At 39.4% G+C, this 21,362-nt stretch overlaps 1 protein-coding gene across 12 annotated transcripts in view; it reads right to left on the reverse strand.

The window, feature by feature from the left end:
- MCPH1 (microcephalin 1) overlaps positions 1-21,362 on the reverse strand; it is a 233,475-nt gene that overhangs the window by 206,503 nt on the left and 5,610 nt on the right. For all 12 annotated transcript variants that reach the window (XR_007402838.1, XM_049095296.1, XM_025445645.3 and 9 more), the window contains exon 3: positions 16,727-16,845. Coding sequence is in view for 11 of the 12 variants with exons in the window: in XM_049095296.1 (XP_048951253.1) it covers positions 16,727-16,845 (119 nt within the window). In the remaining variant the exon portion in view is untranslated. The remainder of the gene's footprint in view (positions 1-16,726; positions 16,846-21,362) is intronic.

Raw genomic sequence — 21,362 nt, forward strand, 5'->3', positions numbered from 1 at the left:
ATGAGATGCAGCGGTGGTGGGGCGTCTGGCAATGACCCGCTCTCGGGCAGACAAACACAAATGCTGTGAACTGTGTTTCCAACTTATCCACTAGGTCAGCCATCCTCAACAGAACGGAGGGGTGGCAGCCAAGTTGACCTTTATTCCTTTTGCCTTTACTTCTTCTTCAATATAAAATTGTCTAATGTTCAAAGGAACCGTCAGAATTTATCAGTTGCTGTTTCACAGCAATATGCCCTCAGAAAAAACACGCCCAGAAAGAGCTCAACAAAACGGGATTCTAGTGACACCTAGTGACCTTACATACTTACTGTCCACAATTTTAGTGGGAAACAAGCTATAGCCTGCACAGGCCGTAAATGAAGAATAAACGTGACATATAAAATAATGGTCAGTTCAGCCATTACCTCTAAGTTCTGTTGAAAAACGTCCAAGCTCACTAAAAATCAAGGAAACGCAAATGAAATAAATTTCATTTTTTTTCATCGACAAAGTAGGAAAGATTTAAAAAGACTGACAATTTGCAGTATGAGTAACAGTTATGGGAAACAAGTATTCTCTTACACTGCTAGAAGGGAATTTAGAGCACTCTTTCTGGAAGGCATTAGGACAGTATGTATCATAAATGTAAGTAGGTGAGCCCTCTGAACTGAAAAATTGACTTGTGGAATCTAAACCTATGAAAAACTTACACATCTGCAAGAAGTGATGCACACACAGACATTCAGTGTTGTACTATTTCTGACTAGAAAGAGAAAGAAGTAGAGAACTTCGTATTCATTAATAGATCAGTTACACAAATCACTTGATATCTCTTATAAAAGACTGCATATGTTGTAAAAAATGAGATCACTACGTACAAACATTGGAGTATGTTCTCTAATGTTAACCAAAAAAGTTTACGTGCATTCCATTAAAAAAATAAAACCTACATATTTCCACGGATGCACATATAAATATGGGCATATAAATGTTTAAGTACGCATTTTTTATGTGTTTAGTAGAATGTCTGAAACTATATTCCAAATTCTCAGGAGTCGGTCTCCCATATGAGGGGAGGGGAGATAAGGCAAGAGGTAGGTGGGGACTTTTCATATTAAAAATATACACACATTTTAATCTAAACACACTCAATTTCAAAGGAAGTCTGTCTTCAAGATAGCAAAAGAAAATACAAAATCCGTAATTAGTTCTATAGAATAATTAAAGTCTGAATGCATTACAACAAACAATAAAAAAAGAATTTGTATTAAAAATAGGATTAAGTTCATTTTAAAGGGACTTAACGTGATTACCTTTGGGTAATAAAAATTATTTTGGAGTTTCCATGCTCCCCTTAAGAAACAAGGGCTCAGCAGGAGCAATAAGAGAGAGGAGATAAAGCAGAAAGGGGAATTAGAGGACAAACTACCAAGGAAAGCAAGATGGCAGGACTCTCAGGGAAGAAACTGAGAATTCCCCGTCAGGATCCACAGCTGAGAGGCCTCACCTCTTTCCAGGACAAGGATGCCTGTCAGATTGCATTTCCACCCAAGCATCTCCACTAACTGCAGGCTTTGAGGAAAGGTCTGTTTTCTGAACACTCCCCTTGCCCACATTCTAATATGACCATTTCCTGGTAGCTCACCATCACTTCCCCAATAAATTTTCTCGGTATCTCTAGATTTAATGTAAGTAAAACCTCCTCTGTTCATTAGTTGACAGGACAATACTTATTGAGTACCTACAATGAGCCAGGACATGTGCTAGATACTTAGTGGAAACACAACCATAAAACAAGATAAACATGAGGACTGCACCTACAGAGTTCATATATAATGGAAAGACCAAAATGCATGATTAGGTAAGCAGGCAGGCAAACAGATAGACAAATGAATCACACTGTAGGGTGTATACTCAGAAAATTCAAAAATACTAATTCAAAGGGATATGTTTATCCTATGTTTACTGCAGTATTATCTACAACACCCAAACTATGAAAGCAGCCCAAGTGTCCACTAATAGATGAATGGATAAAGGAGATGTGGTGTATATACACAATGGAATATTATTCAGCCAGAAAAAGAGAACAAAATCTTGCCATTTGCAATGCATGGATGGAGCTAAAGAGTATTATATTAAGTGAAATAAGTCTGAGAAAGACAAATATCATATGATTTCACTCATATGTGGAAAAAAGAGAATAAGCAATAAAAACAGAAGAGAAAGAGAGAGAAATCAAGAAACAGGCTCTTAACCGTAGAGAACACACTGAGTGATGGTCACCAGAGGGGAGGTGGGTGGCGGATGTGGGAAATAAGTGATGGGGATTAAAGAGTACACTTATCATGATGAAAAAATAAATAAATTTTAATTTAAAAAAGACAAATGAACAAAAGTTCTAATAGCACAAAAAGGAAAGGAGTTGAGACCAAACCACCAGGAGGACTGTTCTGTGGGCCATATGGTCTCTGTGATGCTACTCAATTCCAGAGTATGTGCAAGAGCAGCTATTCACAACACATAATCAAATGTGCATGGCTGTGTTCCAGGAAAATTTTACTTATGGACACTGAGATTTGGATTTTACATCATTTTCATGTGTTAGGAAATACTCTTGATTTTCTCCCCAAACTTTTAAAACCGCAAAAACCACTGTTAGCTCAAGGGCCGTAGAAAAAAACAGGTTGGTGGGCTGCATTTGGCCCACCAGCCACAGTTCACTGTTTCTGCTTGGGACCGTGCAATTCTGAGCCATTCTATCTCAGCAGGAACAATATAACTGATTTACATGTTAGAAGTGTTGCACTTGCTAACGTACGAGGGGTGAAACGAAAGGGACGGGCAGGAGGCAATAGAGTAATGTGTCAAGATGATAGTTGTCTGGACTAAGGGGGACACTTAGAGACAAAGATCCACAACATCTATTCTGAGATACAATCAATAGGCCATTTTAATGGATTGCACAATGAGATGAGGGAGCTGCCTGATATTGATTCCTCCCCCACAATCTCCCATAAAAAGACAACATTTTAAAAAATCAAAGTGAAGGACACACATGACCTACGTTTTCACCAAAACTTCAAAAGATGTATTACGTAGAAAAATAACCCAAGTTTCAAAATAACAGCAAGTCTGTGGATGCAGAAAGCGGGGAGGAAAGGGCTTATTACTCCACAGAGAGAGTGGAGGGGCCTGGAGCATCAGAAGCAGCACATGTAGAATAATTCTGAAAAAGAGTAAGTTGGCATTAAATGCTGAAATACAGAGCAGGAGTGGTTCACAGTACCTGATAGAGGGAAGAGGCCCAGAAGTGACAGGCTCTGAGGAGAGGTAATCAACTGTACTGAAAAAGAGTCATAACCCTGAGACAGTGAGCAGTGGAGCAACCAAGAGGAAAATATTCAGGGATCCTACGGAGACAAAAGGCAAACACTTCCCCCTCACCATCAACATCATCCACAAAAGGAACTATGTGGAGAGCAGAACAGCACTTGGATATTAGGAAACTTGCCTGTAAAATAAAACAGAACAAAGCAGACCACATCCATAAAAAAACTGGAAAAGAAAATGCAAATCAAACCATTTCAACTGATGAAAATCCCCCTGCTGTCAAAAATAAAAACAGAGCTGAAAAATGTAACACAAATGTCACGTCTAAATCAAATACTGCCCCAAAGATACAGATGTAATGAAACTCCAGGACACCTGCACCCCGATGATTCTAGCAGCAATGTCCACAATAGCCACACTGTGGAAGGAGCTTTGGTGTCCATTGACAGATGATGGATAAAGAAGCTGTGGTCTCTGTATACAATGGAATATTCCTCAGCCATTAGAAATGACAAATACCCACCATTTGCTTCGATGTGGATGGAACTGGAGGGTATTATGCTGAGTGAAGTAAGTCAATCGGAGAAGGACAAACATTATATGTTCTCATTCATTTGGGGAATATAAATAATAGTGAAAGGGAATAGAAGGGAAGGGAGAAGAAATGTGTGGGAAATATCAGAAAGGGAGACAGAACATAAGAGGCTCCTAACTCTGGGAAACGAACTAGGGCGGGGGTGGGGGTGACTGGGTGACGGGCACTGACTGGGGCACTTGACGGGATGAGCACTGGGTGTTATTCTGTATGTTGGCAAATTGAACACCAATAAAAAATAAATTTATTATAAAAATAAAATAAATAAAATCTAGTTTGTCTGATAAAAAATAAATAAATAAATCAAATACTGTCAAATACATATTTGGGGAACTATATCCATCCATCTGTATATGTGAAATATTTCTTAAGTCAGAAGTATAAAAACTAAGAACATCAAAACAGGAAAATATTAAACAACAGTTGGTTAAACTCAGCCAAAAGAAGACAAGACAAAATCATATCAGAAGTGAACACTTAGGGGGGCAGCCCGGGTGGCCCAGTGGTTTAGCGCCACCTTCAGCCCAGGGTGTGATCTTGGAGACCCAGGATCAAGTCCCACATCGGGCTCCCTGCATGGAGCCTGCTTCTCTCTTTGCCTGTGTCTCTGCCTCTGTATTTCTGTGTTTCGAATGAATGAATAAATGAAATCTTAAAAAAAAAAAAAAAGCGAACATTTAACTATAATATGCCAAAGAAGAAACAGCTTCAAATGAAAACTTAATAAAAAATACTGAAGAACGTTGAGGGGCAGGGGGAGAAGGGGAATAAAAATAGCATTCAGAAAGAAGTAAAAAGGTCAAAACGGTTGAAATTAAAAGTAAAGGGGAACCAATATACATATAATTGAAGCCCTTGAAGAAGAAAAGCAAAACAGTAAAACAAAGTCATATTTAAAACTATAAGAACATTTTCCAGAAATAGGAAGACCTGAATCTCTTGAAAAGGCCAACCTAGAACTGGAATCTACTGGATCAATTTACAAGAGAAAACAACTATATTTTAAAGGAGGGGAAAAAAAAGAATCTTAGGTCCCCAGGGAAGAAAGATCAAATAACTTACAAGAGGAAAAGAATTAGACTAGTCTCAGATGCTTAACCCCAACAAACACCACTAGGTTCCACTTGTGTTTAGTCCTTAAAACCCAATCTCCTGCAAATGCACAAGTCATCAAACACTTTCTGAAGATTTTTAAAGAGGCTTTGGAAGCAAACAAACAAAAGACTATTTTAAAAGGAAGCAAATAATCTGTGGCTTTACCACATGTTCTGGGTCTTTACCCTGCGGTAAAGCAGTCTGTGGGAGTGGTGGTGATGGGCAGCTCAACCTCCAACAGAAGGACTTGCCGTCTTTCTGGCCAAGGAACTCGGGGAATCCCCCGGCAAGTAGGATTACCAGAGAATGAGGCAAGGACCCAGGACACAAGCCAGGGAAGAGGAACCTCAGGTTCTGAGCATAAAAGCCCACCTCCCTGGCTGACCCCTGACCTACATGTACCTCAGGAAAACTGACATCAGCCTGGTTAATCTCAGGGCAGAGGACTAGCAGTTCATCTCCTGTATGGCTAGCATCACCAAGGCTTGAAGAACTCGGAGAATCAAAGCAAATGCCCACCACAGGTCTGCATTTTAATGCTAAACAAGTTAAGTGCTTGCTAAAACAAAGTCAAGTCAACACTCTTCAGAGCAGTATAAAAGATTGCAGAGTCTAACATTTACAGTGTCCAAAACAAAACTCTAAGTTAAAAGGTCACATTAAAAGCCAGAAAATGTGACACATCCCTAAGATAAAACAACAGATGCCAACCCTGAAATGCTGGATTTATGAGACAAGGGACTGAAGGATCTACTGTCACTGTACTCTGCAAGAGAACGGAAAACACACATAAGGAAAGACAGGAAAAGCAAAACATACATAAAGAGCCAGGTGCAAATGCCAGAGATGTAAAATACATGTGCCAAAAATTTACTAAATGTACTTAATGACAGAAAAAAGTTGATGAAGAGTCAATTAACTTGAATAAGGATCAATGTGAAGGAAAAAAATAACTGAAAAGTAATTAACAAAAACTAGGGCATCAGGGACAAGTAGGGATGTTTCAAAGACAGCATTACAATTATGTAATACTTTTTGCAATTATGGCCCACAGGTCACCCTGGCTCACTACCTGTTTTTGTTTTTTTAAAAAAGATTTTATTTATTTATTCATGAGAGATAGAGAAGCCTAGACACAGAAGAGGGAGAAGCAGGCTCCCTGCAGGGAGCCTGATGCAGGACTCGATCCCAGGACCCCGAGATCACACCCTGAGCCAAAGGCAGATGCTCACTTGCTGAGCCACTCAGGTGCCTACCACCTAGTTTTATTTTTTTTATTTTTTAATTTTTTTAATTTTTTAAAATTTATTTATTATAGTCACAGAGAGAGAGAGAGAGAGAGAGAGAGAGAGGGAGGCAGAGACACAGGCAGAGGGAGAAGCAGGCTCCATGCACCAGGAGCCCAACGTGGGATTCGATCCCGGGTCTCCAGGATCGCGCCCTGGGCCAAAGGCAGGCGCTAAACCGCTGCGCCACCCAGGGATCCCCCACCTGGTTTTAAAATAAACTTTTACTGCAACACAGCCACCTCCCGTTTGTCTGCTGCTTCTCTAGAGGCTCCTTTCACACTACAGGAGCCGAGTAGTTAAATAAAGACCATATGGCTCCCAAAGCCTAAAATAAAGGCATACCTCATCTTACTGTACTTTGCATATTTGTACTTCCTGTGCTTTATGAACTAGGTTTGTGGAAACCCCACACAAAGCAAGTCCATCAGCACTATTTTCCCAACTTTATCTGTTCACTTAATGTCTCATTTTGGTAATACTCCCAATATTTCAAACTTTTTCATTATTATATTTTTATGGTGATCTGTGATCACTGATCTTTAATGTTACTACTGTCATTATTCTGGGGTTTCACGAACCACACCGATGTAAGAAGCCAGAACAAGTAAAAAAACTACACCAGTTAAGCCATGAATGCAAAGGAAAAGTTCTTGAAGGAAAATAAAAGGGCCAGTGAACACACAAATGATAAGAAAGGGAAGCAGCCTTATCACTGACACAGAGAACGACTCGGTGGTCTGGACAGAGGATCAAATCAGCCACAACATTCTCTTAAGCCAAAGCCTGACCCAGAGCAAGGCCCTAACTCTGTTCGGTTCTAGGATGGCTGGGAGAGGGCAGGAGGCTGTAAGAAACCTCTGAAGCAGCAGAGGCTGGTTAGCGGGTTGGAGGGAAGAAGCCTTCTCCACCATGTGAAAGCACAGGTGAAGCAGCAGGGGCTGATGGAGAAGCTGCAGCAGGTCCTCCAGAAGACCCGACTCAAGAGTTCAGGAAGGTGGTGGCTACACTCAAGCCCAGATCTTCAGTGTAGACCCCACAGCCTTCTGTTGGAAGAAGATGCCATCTGGGACTTTCACAGCCGGACAGAAGTCAGAGCCTGGCTTCAAAGCTGCAAAGAACAGGTGCGGACTCTCCTGCGAGGGGCTCACGCAGCTGGGCCTGCAGATGGGAGCCAGGGCCCACCCACCATTCTGAACGTCCTAGGGCCCTTCGGAATGATGCCACATCTACTCTGCCCGCGCCCCATACATGGAACAACACGGCCTGGGTGGCGGGACATCTGCTTACAACGCACTTCACTGAGTACGAAACCCACTGCTGAGATCAAATGCTCCGAGAAAAGGATTTCTTTCAAAATACCGCTGCTCACTGACCGTGCACCTGGTCACCCAAGGGCTCTGAGGGAGACGGACAATGACATTAACGTGGTTTTCATGTCCGCTAATGCAGCATCCATCCCTGCAGCCCGTGGATCAAGGAATCATCTCAACTTTCAAGTCTTATGACTAAAGAAATGCATTTTGTAAGTCAATAGGTGTCACAGATGGTGATTCCTCTCATGGATCTGGGCAAAAGATAAACTGAAAACTATCCAGAAAAGATTCACCATTCTTGATGCTGTTAAGAACATTTGTGATTCATAGGAAGGGGGTCAGGATACCAACACAAACAGGAATTTGGAAGTAGTGGATTCCAGCCCTCATGGATGACTCTGAGGGTTCAAGACTTCATGGAGGAAGTCACTGTCCATGGGGTGGAAGGAGCCAGAGAACGAGAATAATCAGAAGTGGATCCTGAAGATGGGACTGCACTGCTGTGCTCTCATGATCAAACTTGAACAGATAAGGAGCTGCTTCTTGTGGATGAGCAAAGAAAGTGGTTTCTTGAGATGGAATCTAATTGTGGTGAAGGTGCTGTGAAGACTGTTGAAACGACATCCGAGGATTTAGAGCATTACATAAACTTAGTTAGTAAACCACTAATAGGGTTTGAGAGGAATTTGAAAGGAGTTTGAAATATGAAAGAAGTTCTACTCCAATTTGAAAGACATTCTACTGGAGATAAAATGCTATAAAACAGCATTGAATGCTACAGATAAACCAAACCGTTTGTGAAAGGAAAACTCAATCAATGTGGCAAATCTCAATGTTCTTATTTTAAGAAACTGCCACAGCCATCCCAACTTAAGCAACCACCACCCTGATTAGTCAGCAACCATCAACACTGAGGCACGACCTTCCACTAGCAAAAACATTAAGACCAGCTGAAAGCTCAGATAATTACCATCTTCTCAGCAATAAAGTATTTTTTAAATTAAGGTATGTATGTTTTTTAAACAATGTTATTGCACGTTAATGGACTATAGTACAATGTAAATGTAACTTATATGTACTGGCAAACCAAAAACTTCACTTTATTGTGATATTTGCTTTATTGCAGAAGTCTCAAGCCAATCCCAAAATATGTCCAACATATGCCTGTATTTACTATCTGTCCTTTTACAGAAAAACTTTGCCAATCCTGTCAGCAGCTAATTAGAAAAAAAGCAAAAAAAAAAAAAAAAAAAAAAAAAAAAGAGGTAATGGGACAGAAAACGTATTTGAAGAAACCAGAAACTAATCATATTTTTAGAAAAAAATATATAACCTTGTGCATTCAAAAAACTCAATGAAATCTACCCAAAATCAATCAAAAAGCACCACACCTACACAAGTTAAACTTCTAAAAACCAAAACAAGGGAAAAAACTGGAAAGAAGTCAGAGAAAAAAGTCACAGTACTTACAACAGAGAAATGATGTGAATGACTACCGGGTTCTCAAGAGACACCAGAAGACAAAAGACTACAGGAAAAACTTTCAGGCAGTTGGAAAGAAAAATAAACAAACACTGTCAATTTGGAATTGCATACCCATGGAAAATATCATTCACAAGTAATGATGGAATAAGAACATTTTCAGACAACAAAAAACTAAAATAATTTGTTAAAAAGAAAGGCTAACCAGAAACATCTGAGTGGCTCAGTTGGTTAAGCTTCTGTCACTTGATTTTGGGTCAGGTCATGAGTTCAGGGTCCTGAGTTCAAGCCCTGTGTTAGGCTCCATACTCATCAGGGAGTCTGCTGGAGATTCTCTCCCTCTCCTTTGCCCCTCCCACCTCCACATGCGTTCCTGCTCTCTAAAATAAATAAATAAATCTTTAAGAAAAAAGAATACTTAAAAAGCAGTACAAACCAACTAGATCTAACAGATACCTGTAAATAGAACATTCCATCCATGCAACAGAACACACATTCTTCTCAAGTGCATATTCAATATTCTCCTGGAGAAATCAAATATTAGGGAGTAAAACAAGTCTCAATTATTTTAAAAGGACTGAAATAATACAAAATATGTTTTATGATACAGCGGAATGAAATAAGTTATCAAAAACAGAATGAAGTTTGGAAAACTCACAAATACATAGAATTTAAATAAGAATCTTCTAAATAACAAATGGGTCAAAATCACAAGAGAAAGCAGAAAATACTTTGAAATAAATGAAAACAAAAACACAACATACCAAATTTTATGAGATGCAGCTAAAGCAGTTGGAAGTAAATTTTTAACTACAAACCCTTGTATTAAAAAAAAGGAAAGATTTCAAATCAAGAATCTAATCTTCTACCTAAGGATATTAGAGAAAGAGTAAACCCAAAGTAAGCAGAAGAAAATATGAAGATTATAGAGTGAAAAGAAAGAATAGAAAAATAGAGAAAAATCAACAAAACCAAAAGTAGGTTTCTTGAAAAGATAATAAAATCAACAAATCTTTTTGGTTAGACTAATCAAGACAAAAGAAGATTACTAAAATCAGGAATGAATTACTATCACTACTGACCTTATAAAACTAAAAAGGATCATAACAAAAATTCTACAAGCACGTATACCAACAAATTACATAACCTAGGTGAAATGAAAAAACCCTAGAAAGATAAACTATTCAAACTCAAGAAAAAGCATAAAATTGAAGCAACCTATAGCAAGAGATTGAATTAGTAAACCAAATCCTTTCCACAAAAGCAAGCCCAAGACCAGATGCTTCCTGGGAATTTCACCAAATGCTTAAAGAATTAACAATCATACTTACAAACTCTTCAAAAAACAGAACAGGAACACCCAGATGGCTCCATCATTTCAGTGTCCAACTCCTGGTTTCAGTTCAGGTCATGATCTCAGTGTCTTGAGATCAAGCTCTGCAATAGGCTCTGCACAGAGCATGAAGCCTGCTTTTAAGATTCTCTTTCTCCCTTAGCCTCTCCCTCCCACTTGAGAATGAGCACAGGCACATGCATGCTCTTTCTCTCTCTCCAAAAAACAAAACAAAACAACCGAAGAACATGCACGATCCCAACTCATTCTATGATACCAGTGTTGCCCTGACACCAAAATCAGGAAAAGTCATTATAAGACAACTATAGACCGATATCCCCTGTGAATACAGATGCAAAAATTAAAAGTAAAAACAAAGTACTAGCACACTGACCTGATAATTTAGGGGGAAAAAAAGTATTTACAATATGATCGATCAAGATTTCTGCTAGGAATGCAAGGTTGGTCCATATGAAATCCATAAACCTAATACAAACTTCATATAATAAAAAAAAAAACGAGTATCTCAATAGATGCAGAAAGAACACTTGACAAAATCCAACACCTTTTAATGATAAAAACAAACGAATCCAAACAAAAAACTAGGAAACTTCAACCCGAAAAAGAGCATCTACAAAAAATCCACAGCTAACAGAGGAGTGAAATACAGAAAGCTTGTCTCCTAAGAAAACGAAAAAGACGAGGATAAATTATTACCACTTTTATTAAACACTGTGCTACAGGTTGTAGTCAGGACAATTACACAAGAAAAAGAAATAAAAGGCATTCAGTCTGGAAAGAAAGAAGTAACAGCTATGTCTACACACATATTACACAACAGTGTATATAGAAAAATCTTACCGAAATCACAAAAACACATAGAGCTAATAAATAAGTACAGCAAACTTGCAGGATAACAAAATCAATATAGAAAAATCAGTGGTATTTCTATATGTTAACTATTGAACAATCTAAAAATGAAATTAAGAAAGGAATTCCATTAATAATAGCACCAAAAAAAAAAAAAAAAAAAAAGGAGTAAATTTAACCTAGCAGGTATAAGACTTGTATACTGAAAATGACCAAATCTCACTGAAAGAAGTTAAAGATCTAAAAAATTTAAAACCCATCCAATGGTCATGAATTGCAATACTACATATTTTATAACACTTCCCTAATTACAGACACAACACAATCTGTATCAAATCTCAGCTTTTTTTTTAAAGAAATTGACAATATATAATCCTATATAATTCATATAGAAATGCATGGGAGTCAGAATAGTCAAAACAATCTTGAAAAAAGAAAAACAAAACTGGAGGACTCACGCTTCTCAATTTTAAAACCATAGTGGGGCGGGCACCTGGATGGCTCAGTCAGGTTAGCAAGACTTTTGGTTTTGGCTCAGGTTCTGATCTCAGGGTCTGATCTCGGGTCATGAGCCCACACTGGGCTCCCCACTCAGTGCTAGCCTGCTTGGGACTCTCTCTCCCTCCCCCTCTGCCCTTCCTCGCCACAAGTACATACTCTCTAAAAAAATTAAACAAATATTTAAGAAAAAAATAACTATAAAGCTACAGTGATCAAGACTGTGTAGCACTGGCATTAATTATAAATCTATAGGTCGATGAAACAGAACAGAGAATTTAGAAATAAACCTATGTGTCTATGGTCAACTGATTTTCAAGAAGGAACTAAAACAATTTTATGGGGAAAGAACAGTCTCCCCAAATATGGTGCTGGAACACCTAGATAATCACATGCCAAATAGTGACAGGGAAACCCTACCTTATGCCCTGTACAAAAATTAACTCAAAAAAACCCCATAGATTTAAATATAAAGATAAAACTATAGCTCTCGGAAGCATAGGTGTAAATTTTCATGCCTTGAGATTAGGCAGTGATTTCTTGGATGTGACATTTAAAGCAAAAGCAACAAAAGAAAAAATAAATATAATGAACTTAATCCAAGTTAAAAACATTTTTCCTTGAAAGGATACTACCAAAAAAAGTGAAAAGACAATTCACCAAAAGAGTGAAAATGTTCGCAAATAATATATATAATAAGAATATTATAGGGATGCCTGGGTGGCTCAGCAGTTGAGCGTCTGCCATTAGCTCAAGCTGTGATCCTGGGGCCCTAGGATTGAGTCCCGCATCAGGTCCCCGCAGGGCCTGCTTCTCCCTCTGCCTATGTCTTTGCCTCTGTCTGTGGGTCTCTCATGAATAAATACATAAAACATTTTTAGGGATGCATGGGTGGCTCAGCAGTTGGGCAGCTGCCTTCAGCTCAGGTTGTGATCACGGGATCCGGGATCGAGTCCCACACTGGACTCCTGCGAGGCACCCGCTTCTCCCTCTGCCTGTGTCTCTGCCTCTCTGTGTGTCTCATGAATAAATAAATAAATCTTTAAAACATAAATATTTTTTTAAAAAAAGAATATTATATCTAGAATATATAAAGAACTCTTACAACTCAATAATAAAAATAACCCAACAGTTTAAACTGAGCAAAGTACTTGAACAGACATTTCTCAAAGAAAGATAGACAAATAGCCAATAAAAACATGAAAGGCTGCTCAACATCACTAACTAGGTGAATAAAACTATACTGAGACACCACTTCGCATTCAGTATGCTAGCTATAATCATAAAGAGGGATAATAATCCTCAAACACTGCTGCTGGAAAAGGGAAAATGGTATAGCCAATTAAAAAAAAAAAAACAGTTTGGCAGTTCCTTACAAAGCTAAAATATATAGTTTCCACATGACAGCAATTCCATCCTTACATGTATACAGCTGACCTTTGAACAATATGGGTTTGAACTACATGGACACACTTATACACAGTATTTTTATAGTACAAAACTGCAAATTTATTTTCTCTGATTTTCTTACCAGTTCTTTGCTCTAGTTTACTTTGTTGTAAAAATATAGCATCTAAAACATATACAAAATAGTGTTGTTTGTTAGCGGTAAGGCTTCCAGCCAACAGTGGACTACTAAGTAGTCAAGTTCTGGAAGACTCAAGTTTTATGGGGATTTTCAACAGTGTAAGAGTCGCTGCCTCAGCCCCCACCTTGTTGGAAGGTCAACTATGTATTTACTTTACATGACTCAGGAGGAGTTCCATCCCTAGATAGATAGATATCCAAGAAAATTAGAAATACGTATTCACAGAAAATTTTGTACACCTATGTTCACAGCAGCATTACCCATGATAGCCAAAAATACAAATAACCGGGATGTCCATCAACTGCGATCAAAAGATAAACAAACAAAAAAAAGATAAATAAAATGTGGTATACTCATACAAGGGAGTATTTCTCACCCACTCAAATGAATGAAGTACTGATGCAAGCTACAACATGAAGGAACCTTCAAACCAATATTCTAAGTGAAAGAAGCCCAATATAAAAGGCTACATACTGTAGGATTCCATTTATGTGAAATGTTCAAGAATAGAGAACTTGGAGATACAAAAAGCAGATTTGTGGTTCCCAGGAGCTGGGGCAACACAGTGACCGCTAATGACTAAAGAGCTTCCTTTTGGGGTGATGAAAATGTTCTTAAATTAGACAGTAGTGGAATGCCTGGGTGGCTCAGGAGTTGAGCGTCCACCTTTGGCTCAGGGTGTGATCCCGGGAGTCAAACATCTGGCTCCCTGCATAGGGCCTGCTTCTCTCTTTGCCTGGGTCCCTCCCTCTCTCTCTCTCTCTCATGAATAAATAGAATATTAAAAAAAAATTAGACAGTAGTGACAGTTACAAATCTCTCTGAGCAAATTAAAAACTACTGAAATGTATTCTAGAAAGACCTCAGTATCATTATCCTTGTTCCCCATATCCTTGCAACCCCCTTTATGGTGGCAAAATCCAACCCCAGTTAAAACCAACACTCTGCTTCCTTGCTGCTTGTAGGTTGCTAGATCAACACCTGTCCCGTTGGGTGCTCAGGGCCTCAGGGCCTCATGTTCAACTTAAAATCACCATCTTCAAGTGAACTGTTAGTCCTGCCCTGATCCACCCCCTCTCCCAAGTTCCTAGACAACTACGTCAAGTGTTGCTGTTCTCTTCAAACCTGCAAAGCCTCTCATTCTCAGATCACAATCTTGCTTGCTCTCACTGAAGGCAGCATCAGGAAGGAATTTCCTCAAGACCTGAAGCCACATCTACTCACTGAGCAGCAACTGTCCCCTAAACTCTGCATTCCCTCCTCTCCTTGATCCCACATAACCCATCCTACATAGCCTGTAGGATACATGAGATTAACCTATATATACCCGATATAACCCATCAGTTTATGTGCTAGAGTCTAGCCCCTCAGCCCCCTTAATAAGCCACTAGCATGAGGAAAGGTCTCCTCTTGCCTCTGCATTAGCAAAATTTCCCTCTACTGGACCAGTTCTGTCAGCACAGATGCTGTCATTTCTCCCGTCTTAAACAATCTTCTCCACTCCACAACCCCCTCCAGGTACTGCCCCAGCTCTCTCTTCCCCCATTGCAGTACCCTCCATGCACTGCTTACCACAAATGCTACTTGAACAAGCTTTGCTCCCACTAATCTGCTAAACTGCTGGTCAAGATCCCAGAGAGTCCACATTGCTAATTCCAGCGGTAACCTCTTGGACATGCCTTTGCTCAACCTGTTTGCCAGAGCTGATCACTATCGCCTCCTTGACAGCTTTCTTCACCTGACTTCTAGAATCCCATGCTGACTGGTTTTCCTCCTCAACATCCAATACTAGGGTGCTCAACCTTGGAACACTTCCATTCCCCGTCTATACTCACCAAGAAGAGGTCACATCCAGATTATGGCTAAATAACATCCGTATACAGAAGTCTCCCACATGTTTATCTGCAAACTCTGCCAAGGGCTCCACGCTCCACCTCACGAGTTCCTAATCAACACCCAGAATTCAATCCAAGTGGAATTCATGATCTCTTCTCCAAACCTGGTCCTTCTGAAGCCTTCCCAATCTCAGGAAATAGCAAATCCATCTTTCTAATTCCTCGGGCCAAACACATCACAGTCATCCTTGATTCTTCCCCTTCTTTACGAACTCACATCCAAATCCTCAGGAGATCTAGTCTGGCACTACCTTCAAAAATGCATCCTGAATCTGACCATTCTTTATGACCGCGTCACTGCACCCTGATGCAGGCAACGCTTCTAGGCTGAATCATTCAGCAGCCTCCAACCACTCTCCTGCCTCTGCCTTTGCCCCTTTTCCACATACATTCTCCTGAATCACACTCCACAAGGTCCTAGTCATCTGACACCCTACTATCCCTCTGGCCTCAATCTCATCCAAGACTTCCCTTTGCCCACACCTCTTATGGCTTCAATTATGCCCCCCACAAAATTCAGGTGAAGTCTTAACCCCAAGTACATCAGAATGTGACCATACAGTTGACTCTTAAACAATGTGGGCTCTAGTGGCACCAACACCCCCTCCATTGTGCAATCAAAAATCCACCTGCAACTTTTGACTCCTCAAAAACTTAATGACTAATAGGCTACCGTGAGCCAGAAGCCTAACTGATAATAAGCAATTTACACATTTTGTAACATTATTACAATGTTACAATGTTATGATATACTGTATTCTTAAAATATCTAACTTCTTAATTTTTTCAGTATTTCAAGGCTGCAGTTTATGTTTTTTCAAACTGTAACAAATCTCCAAAAAATTTGCCAGTGCTGTTACTGAAAAACAATCCATGTATAAGTGGACATGTATAGTTCAAACCTTCTTTTTTTCCAGGTGTCACCTATATTTGGAGATCTGGCCTTGGAAGGGATAATTAACGTTAAGTGAGGCCTCTAGGGTGGGCCCTCAGACAATACAACTGGGTGTCCTTACAAGAAGAGATTAGGATGCAGTCACACAGCGACCAAGTGAAGACTCAGAAAGGACAGCCATCTGTAAGCCAATCCTGCCAACACTGACCAGAACTGAGAAATCATTGTGTGTTGTTTCGATGCTGTCTGTGGTACTTAAGCTATGGCACCTACGCAAGCATGATCTGCTTCATCACATTCACCTCCTGTGGCTACATGACTACACCAAGCCTATGCGTCTCAGGGTCTTGCGGTCACCTTCCCTCTCCACAGGGTTAAGGATTATACTAGGTCCATCTTCAACTGCTGAAACCAAGGCCTGAGAACAGTGAAGGACTTGCTCAAATAAGAGGTAGAGAAAAGACAAAATCACATTTTATCTGGTTCTGTGATATATGAGAAATATCTCCATACTTGACCAATACTAGCTACTCAGAGGAAAAAAAGAAAGAAATCACTTACTTTTCAACCCAGAGCACTGAGACGAGCTTCACGCCTCTCTTCTGTGCTTTGTCCCAAGTGCTCTGGTATCCGTCTTTGAACACAACGTGAGTTACTTGTTTGTTAAAAGTTTTTGAAACCTGTAGACAAAAGGTAGAAGATAAAATGTAAATTACCATTTACAAACAATTTCCTAAGTAAAACTGATCAAAAAGGATATCTTATTCAATATTTGTCTAAAGCCCCTACCCCAGCAATTCCATTTCTCAGAATCTGTCACAGAGAACTCCCTACTCTAATAAACAGATAATGCCACAGCTAGGAAACCTAGCTGCTCCAGTTAGGATGGTGTGTTATACACGTGCTTATCTCTGCTCCCTCTACACCGAGTTAGAGCTCAACAAGGATAAAAGGAGGGAGAAAGGAATCCCTGGGTGGTGCAGCGGTTTGGCGCCTGCCTTTGGCCCGGGGCGTGATCCTGGAGACCCGGGATCGAATCCCACGCCGGGCTCCCGGTGCATGGAGCCTGCTTCTCCCTCTGCCTATGTCTCTGCCTCTCTCTCTCTCTCTCTGTGTGACTATCATAAATAAAAAATAAAAAAAATAAAAAAAAAAAAGGGAGGGAGAAAGTAAGGAAGCGAAGATAGGAACTGGCACAGGAACTGGCAGTGCATTTTAGTAGAAGAGAGAATGGGAGTGGAGTCAAAAATAAAGAGATTTTAGACAAGCCTTGTACATCAAAGACAAAATAAAATTCACAGGAAGCAGACAACACAGGAAAAACTTATGTAATTAAAATTAAAAAGTATTATTTAATATATTTAGAAGAAAGTGACATTCGTTTAAATCTTCAGAAGATACTGTATTCATGAAAGAATATCCAAAATGGGAGGCTATTTTTTTTAAAGGATCAGAGAACTAAAGAGCTGTTGGAAATAAAAATATGATGACACAAGTAAAAAAAATGTCTATAGAAATGCTGGACAATAATAGATCTGAGAAACTGTACCCATGAACAACAAAAAGACAAGGAGATGGACACAATAGGAGATGTAAGATAAGAACATCAGCTTGATCAGGAGAACCAAGACCTAAGTAATAGCAGTTGAAAGTAATACAGGAATAGAGAAAATGGAAAAGAAATCAGAAAATAGGGCAGCCCCGGTGGTGCAGTGGTTTAGCGCCACCTGCAGCCCAGGGCGTGGTCCTGGAGACCCGGGATGGAGTCCCACGTTGGGCTCCCTGCATGGAGCCTGCTTCTCCCTCTGCCTGTATCTCCGCCTCTCTCTCTTTCTCTCTCTGTGTCGATCATGAATAAATAAATAAAATCTTTAAAAAAAAATCCAAAAATAATTCAAGAAAAATGTCTCAAATTAAAGGGCATGTGTTCTATTTTTTTTTTTTTTTTTACATTTTTATTTATTTATGATAGTCACAGAGAGAGAGAGAGGCAGAGACACAGGCAGAGGGAGAAGCAGGCTCCATGTACCGGGAGCCCGACATGGGATTCGATCCCGGATCTCCAGGATCGCGCCCTGGGCCAAAGGCAGGCGCCAAACCGCTGCGCCACCCAGGGATCCCAAGGGCATGTGTTCTAGATCAAAAGGACCCCCAAGGGCCTGGCATGAGAATGAAAACAGAACCTTACTAAGCTTATCATCGTGAAATTTCAGTGGAGCTGGAGTAAAGAAAGATTTGAAATTAAAAGAGAAAGTAAGGAAGCGAAGGTAGGAATAAATCACACCCAACAATGAGACATGACAATGGCATCAGACTTCCCAACAGCAATCTGGAAGTCAGAAAACAATAGAGAAGTGCCTTCAAGGGAAAATAATATATACCTAACATTTTACAATCAGCTAAAATATCAATCAAAGGTAAAGAAAGGTATAATAATGGCATGTTCAAATTCACGGTGTCAAAAAATTGACCTTTATATGTAATCTTTCCATTAAGTGGAACTTGCCAATACATAATTCTTTTAACAATATTTAATTTTATCAAAGTATATACATACACTGTTTGAAAATAAAAAGGTAAACACCAAAAGAAACAAATAAAATGGATCTAGAAAAAGCTGCCTTAGAAAAATAAAATGGGAAGTATAGGGCTGGTTTCTCCTTGTTTGTACTATGAACTTCATGGCATCACACATTTGCCCTTTTAAGCAACATGTATGTATCACTTTGATAAAATATACATACATACTCTTTATCTATCTACCTGCCCACCTACCTGAAGGCCCTGGAGAGCTACTGAGGCAGTGAGGGATTATTACTGAGCCAAGAGTCTAGGTACAGATGGACACAGCCAGACAGAGGAGCCCAGCACTCGGTCATTTTTTTGTCAAATTTAGCAAACAACGGGCAGTACTTCTAAATGCCTCTAAAGACAAGAGGAACAAAAACTAGACTAAACTAGAATGGGGTAAGGGAGTGTGGCAAACCCTCACATCTTGGATGGGCATCTGAAGGGCTGACCCGGGAGTAAGGGTAACAGTCATAGAGGCCCTCAAAGATCTGTAGTCCAGTTTTAAATCATCTCCAATCCTGCAACTGGATTAAGACAGTCTTGGATTATGAGCGCTAAAAACACCATGACTGAGGCAAATGTGAATCTTTTCTAAAGAAAGAGAATATAATTCTGGGTCTCAAATTAATTCCAAAGAACTTTAAATACACACAAATACTGAACTAGAAAAAAAAAAGGTAACAAATCAAGTTTATCTAGAGACAAGAACAAAAAGCATTGGATAAAACAAAAAGTAAAAGCAGACCTAGATACTACAATCCACCCAACAAAGCCCTGGGGAATGCAGCTAAAGTCCAGCCTGGGGAGAAATGTACAACCTACCATGAATGCTGCTGAGATCCCAGCTAACCCACTCCAGGGTACTGCTGCCTTGGCATCCACTTTGTTTGGCCAAGCTTTCTGGAGGGGTCCTAAGCGAACACTAACCCCTTGTGCAAGCACATACCCTAGATAACAGCCCCCAGAGTCACAAGCAAATGTCAGTTCCCCGACCGCCCTTGTGAGCAATGGTCTCCTCTGCCTTCAAGATCATTCCTGTCATATGCCCTTAGATACGATTCTGGAACTACCAAAGCCTCCTTCTTTGGTTTGAATTGATTAACCCAGCCCTGAAGCAGGAAGCCGAAAGCTTTCCACCCAAGGACCCTAATAAAGACATATGCCTCAGGCTCTGCCATTCTCTCTGCCTGCACTTTGCCCTGAACTCCCCTAGTCACTCCTTTTTTTTTTTTCCTTTTTTTTTAAGATTTTATTTATTTATGAGAGACACAGAGAGACAGAGACACAGGCAGAGGGAGAAGCAGGCTCCTTGCAGGGAGCCCGACATGGGACTTGATCCTGGGACACCAGGATCACACCCTGGGCCAAAGGCAGGCGTTAAACCGCTGAGCCACCCAGGGATCCCTGCCCCCTTGTCACTCCTTAAGGGCATGTGGCATTATGCATCTCCTCCAAAACCTATAATAAACTTCTGTTTCAATTTCTCTATAGTCTGTTGTTGAACTGCTATTCACCATTCAGCATCCCATGTTCCACTTAACAAATATGAATTTAACAATCTCATAATAAATGCATGTAAAAAAAGTAAGAAGGCTAAATGTCAATGTACTCATCTTGAAAAGCTGGAAAAAGAACAGCTAATTAAAACCAATGAGCGAGTTAGAAGATAATAAAAATGAGACCAGAATTAAGAAAAAAAAAAAAAAAAAGACCAAGACCACCAAAAGTTGACTCTTTGGAAAAACTAATTAATAAAACCTAAGTAAATGCTATAAGGAAAATAAGAAAAAAGGTACAATAACCAATATCAGTACCAAGGGACCATTTCTATAGATCATGAAGACATTGAAAGATTCAAACAGGATATGATGAATAGCTTTGATCCAATGAATTTGAAAATTTGGATGAAATGAATACTTAAAAAAAAAAAAAACAGCTCTCTAAAAGCACTTTTAAGAACAGAAAACACACATATCCTCTAATCTTCAAACAGATTAAAAACTATAACAAAAAACAAAGTTTTCAAAAAATCTACAAAGAAAACTCAAAGACTAATTGGCTTCATCAGCAAATTATATGAAAAATTTAAGAGAAATAGTACCAATCCTATACAAACTTAGAATAAAAAAGAGAAAGAGTCACAATTCTGCAACTTGTTTTACAAAACCAGCATATCTTTAGTACTAAACCACATAATAGCATTACAGGAACAGAAAATAACCAGTATTACTCCTTGAAATATTTGTGGGGGAAAAAAAAAAAGAAAGCAATATATTGGCAAACTGTTACCAACAAATACGTAACAAGGATAATGCATTCCCACCACTTGAGTTTATTTCAGGACTGCAAAGTTGGCTAACATTAAAATAAATAGTTATTCACTATGTTAACAAAGTGAAAGGGAAAAACCACATGCTATATTATATACAGAAAACACATTTGATAACATTAAAAAGTTAATTCATGAAGAAAACAGCAAATTAGGATCTAAAAATCAATTTAAAAAAATACATGAGGCATATGATATCACTTATATGTGTAATCTAAAAAAACAAAACGGACTCATAAATACAGAAAACTGGTGCATACCAGAGGGGCAGGAGTGAGGAGACGTGCAAAATATGTG

This window comes from Canis lupus, chromosome 16 (assembly GCF_003254725.2).
Source record: "Canis lupus dingo isolate Sandy chromosome 16, ASM325472v2, whole genome shotgun sequence".
NCBI lineage: Eukaryota > Metazoa > Chordata > Mammalia > Carnivora > Canidae > Canis > Canis lupus.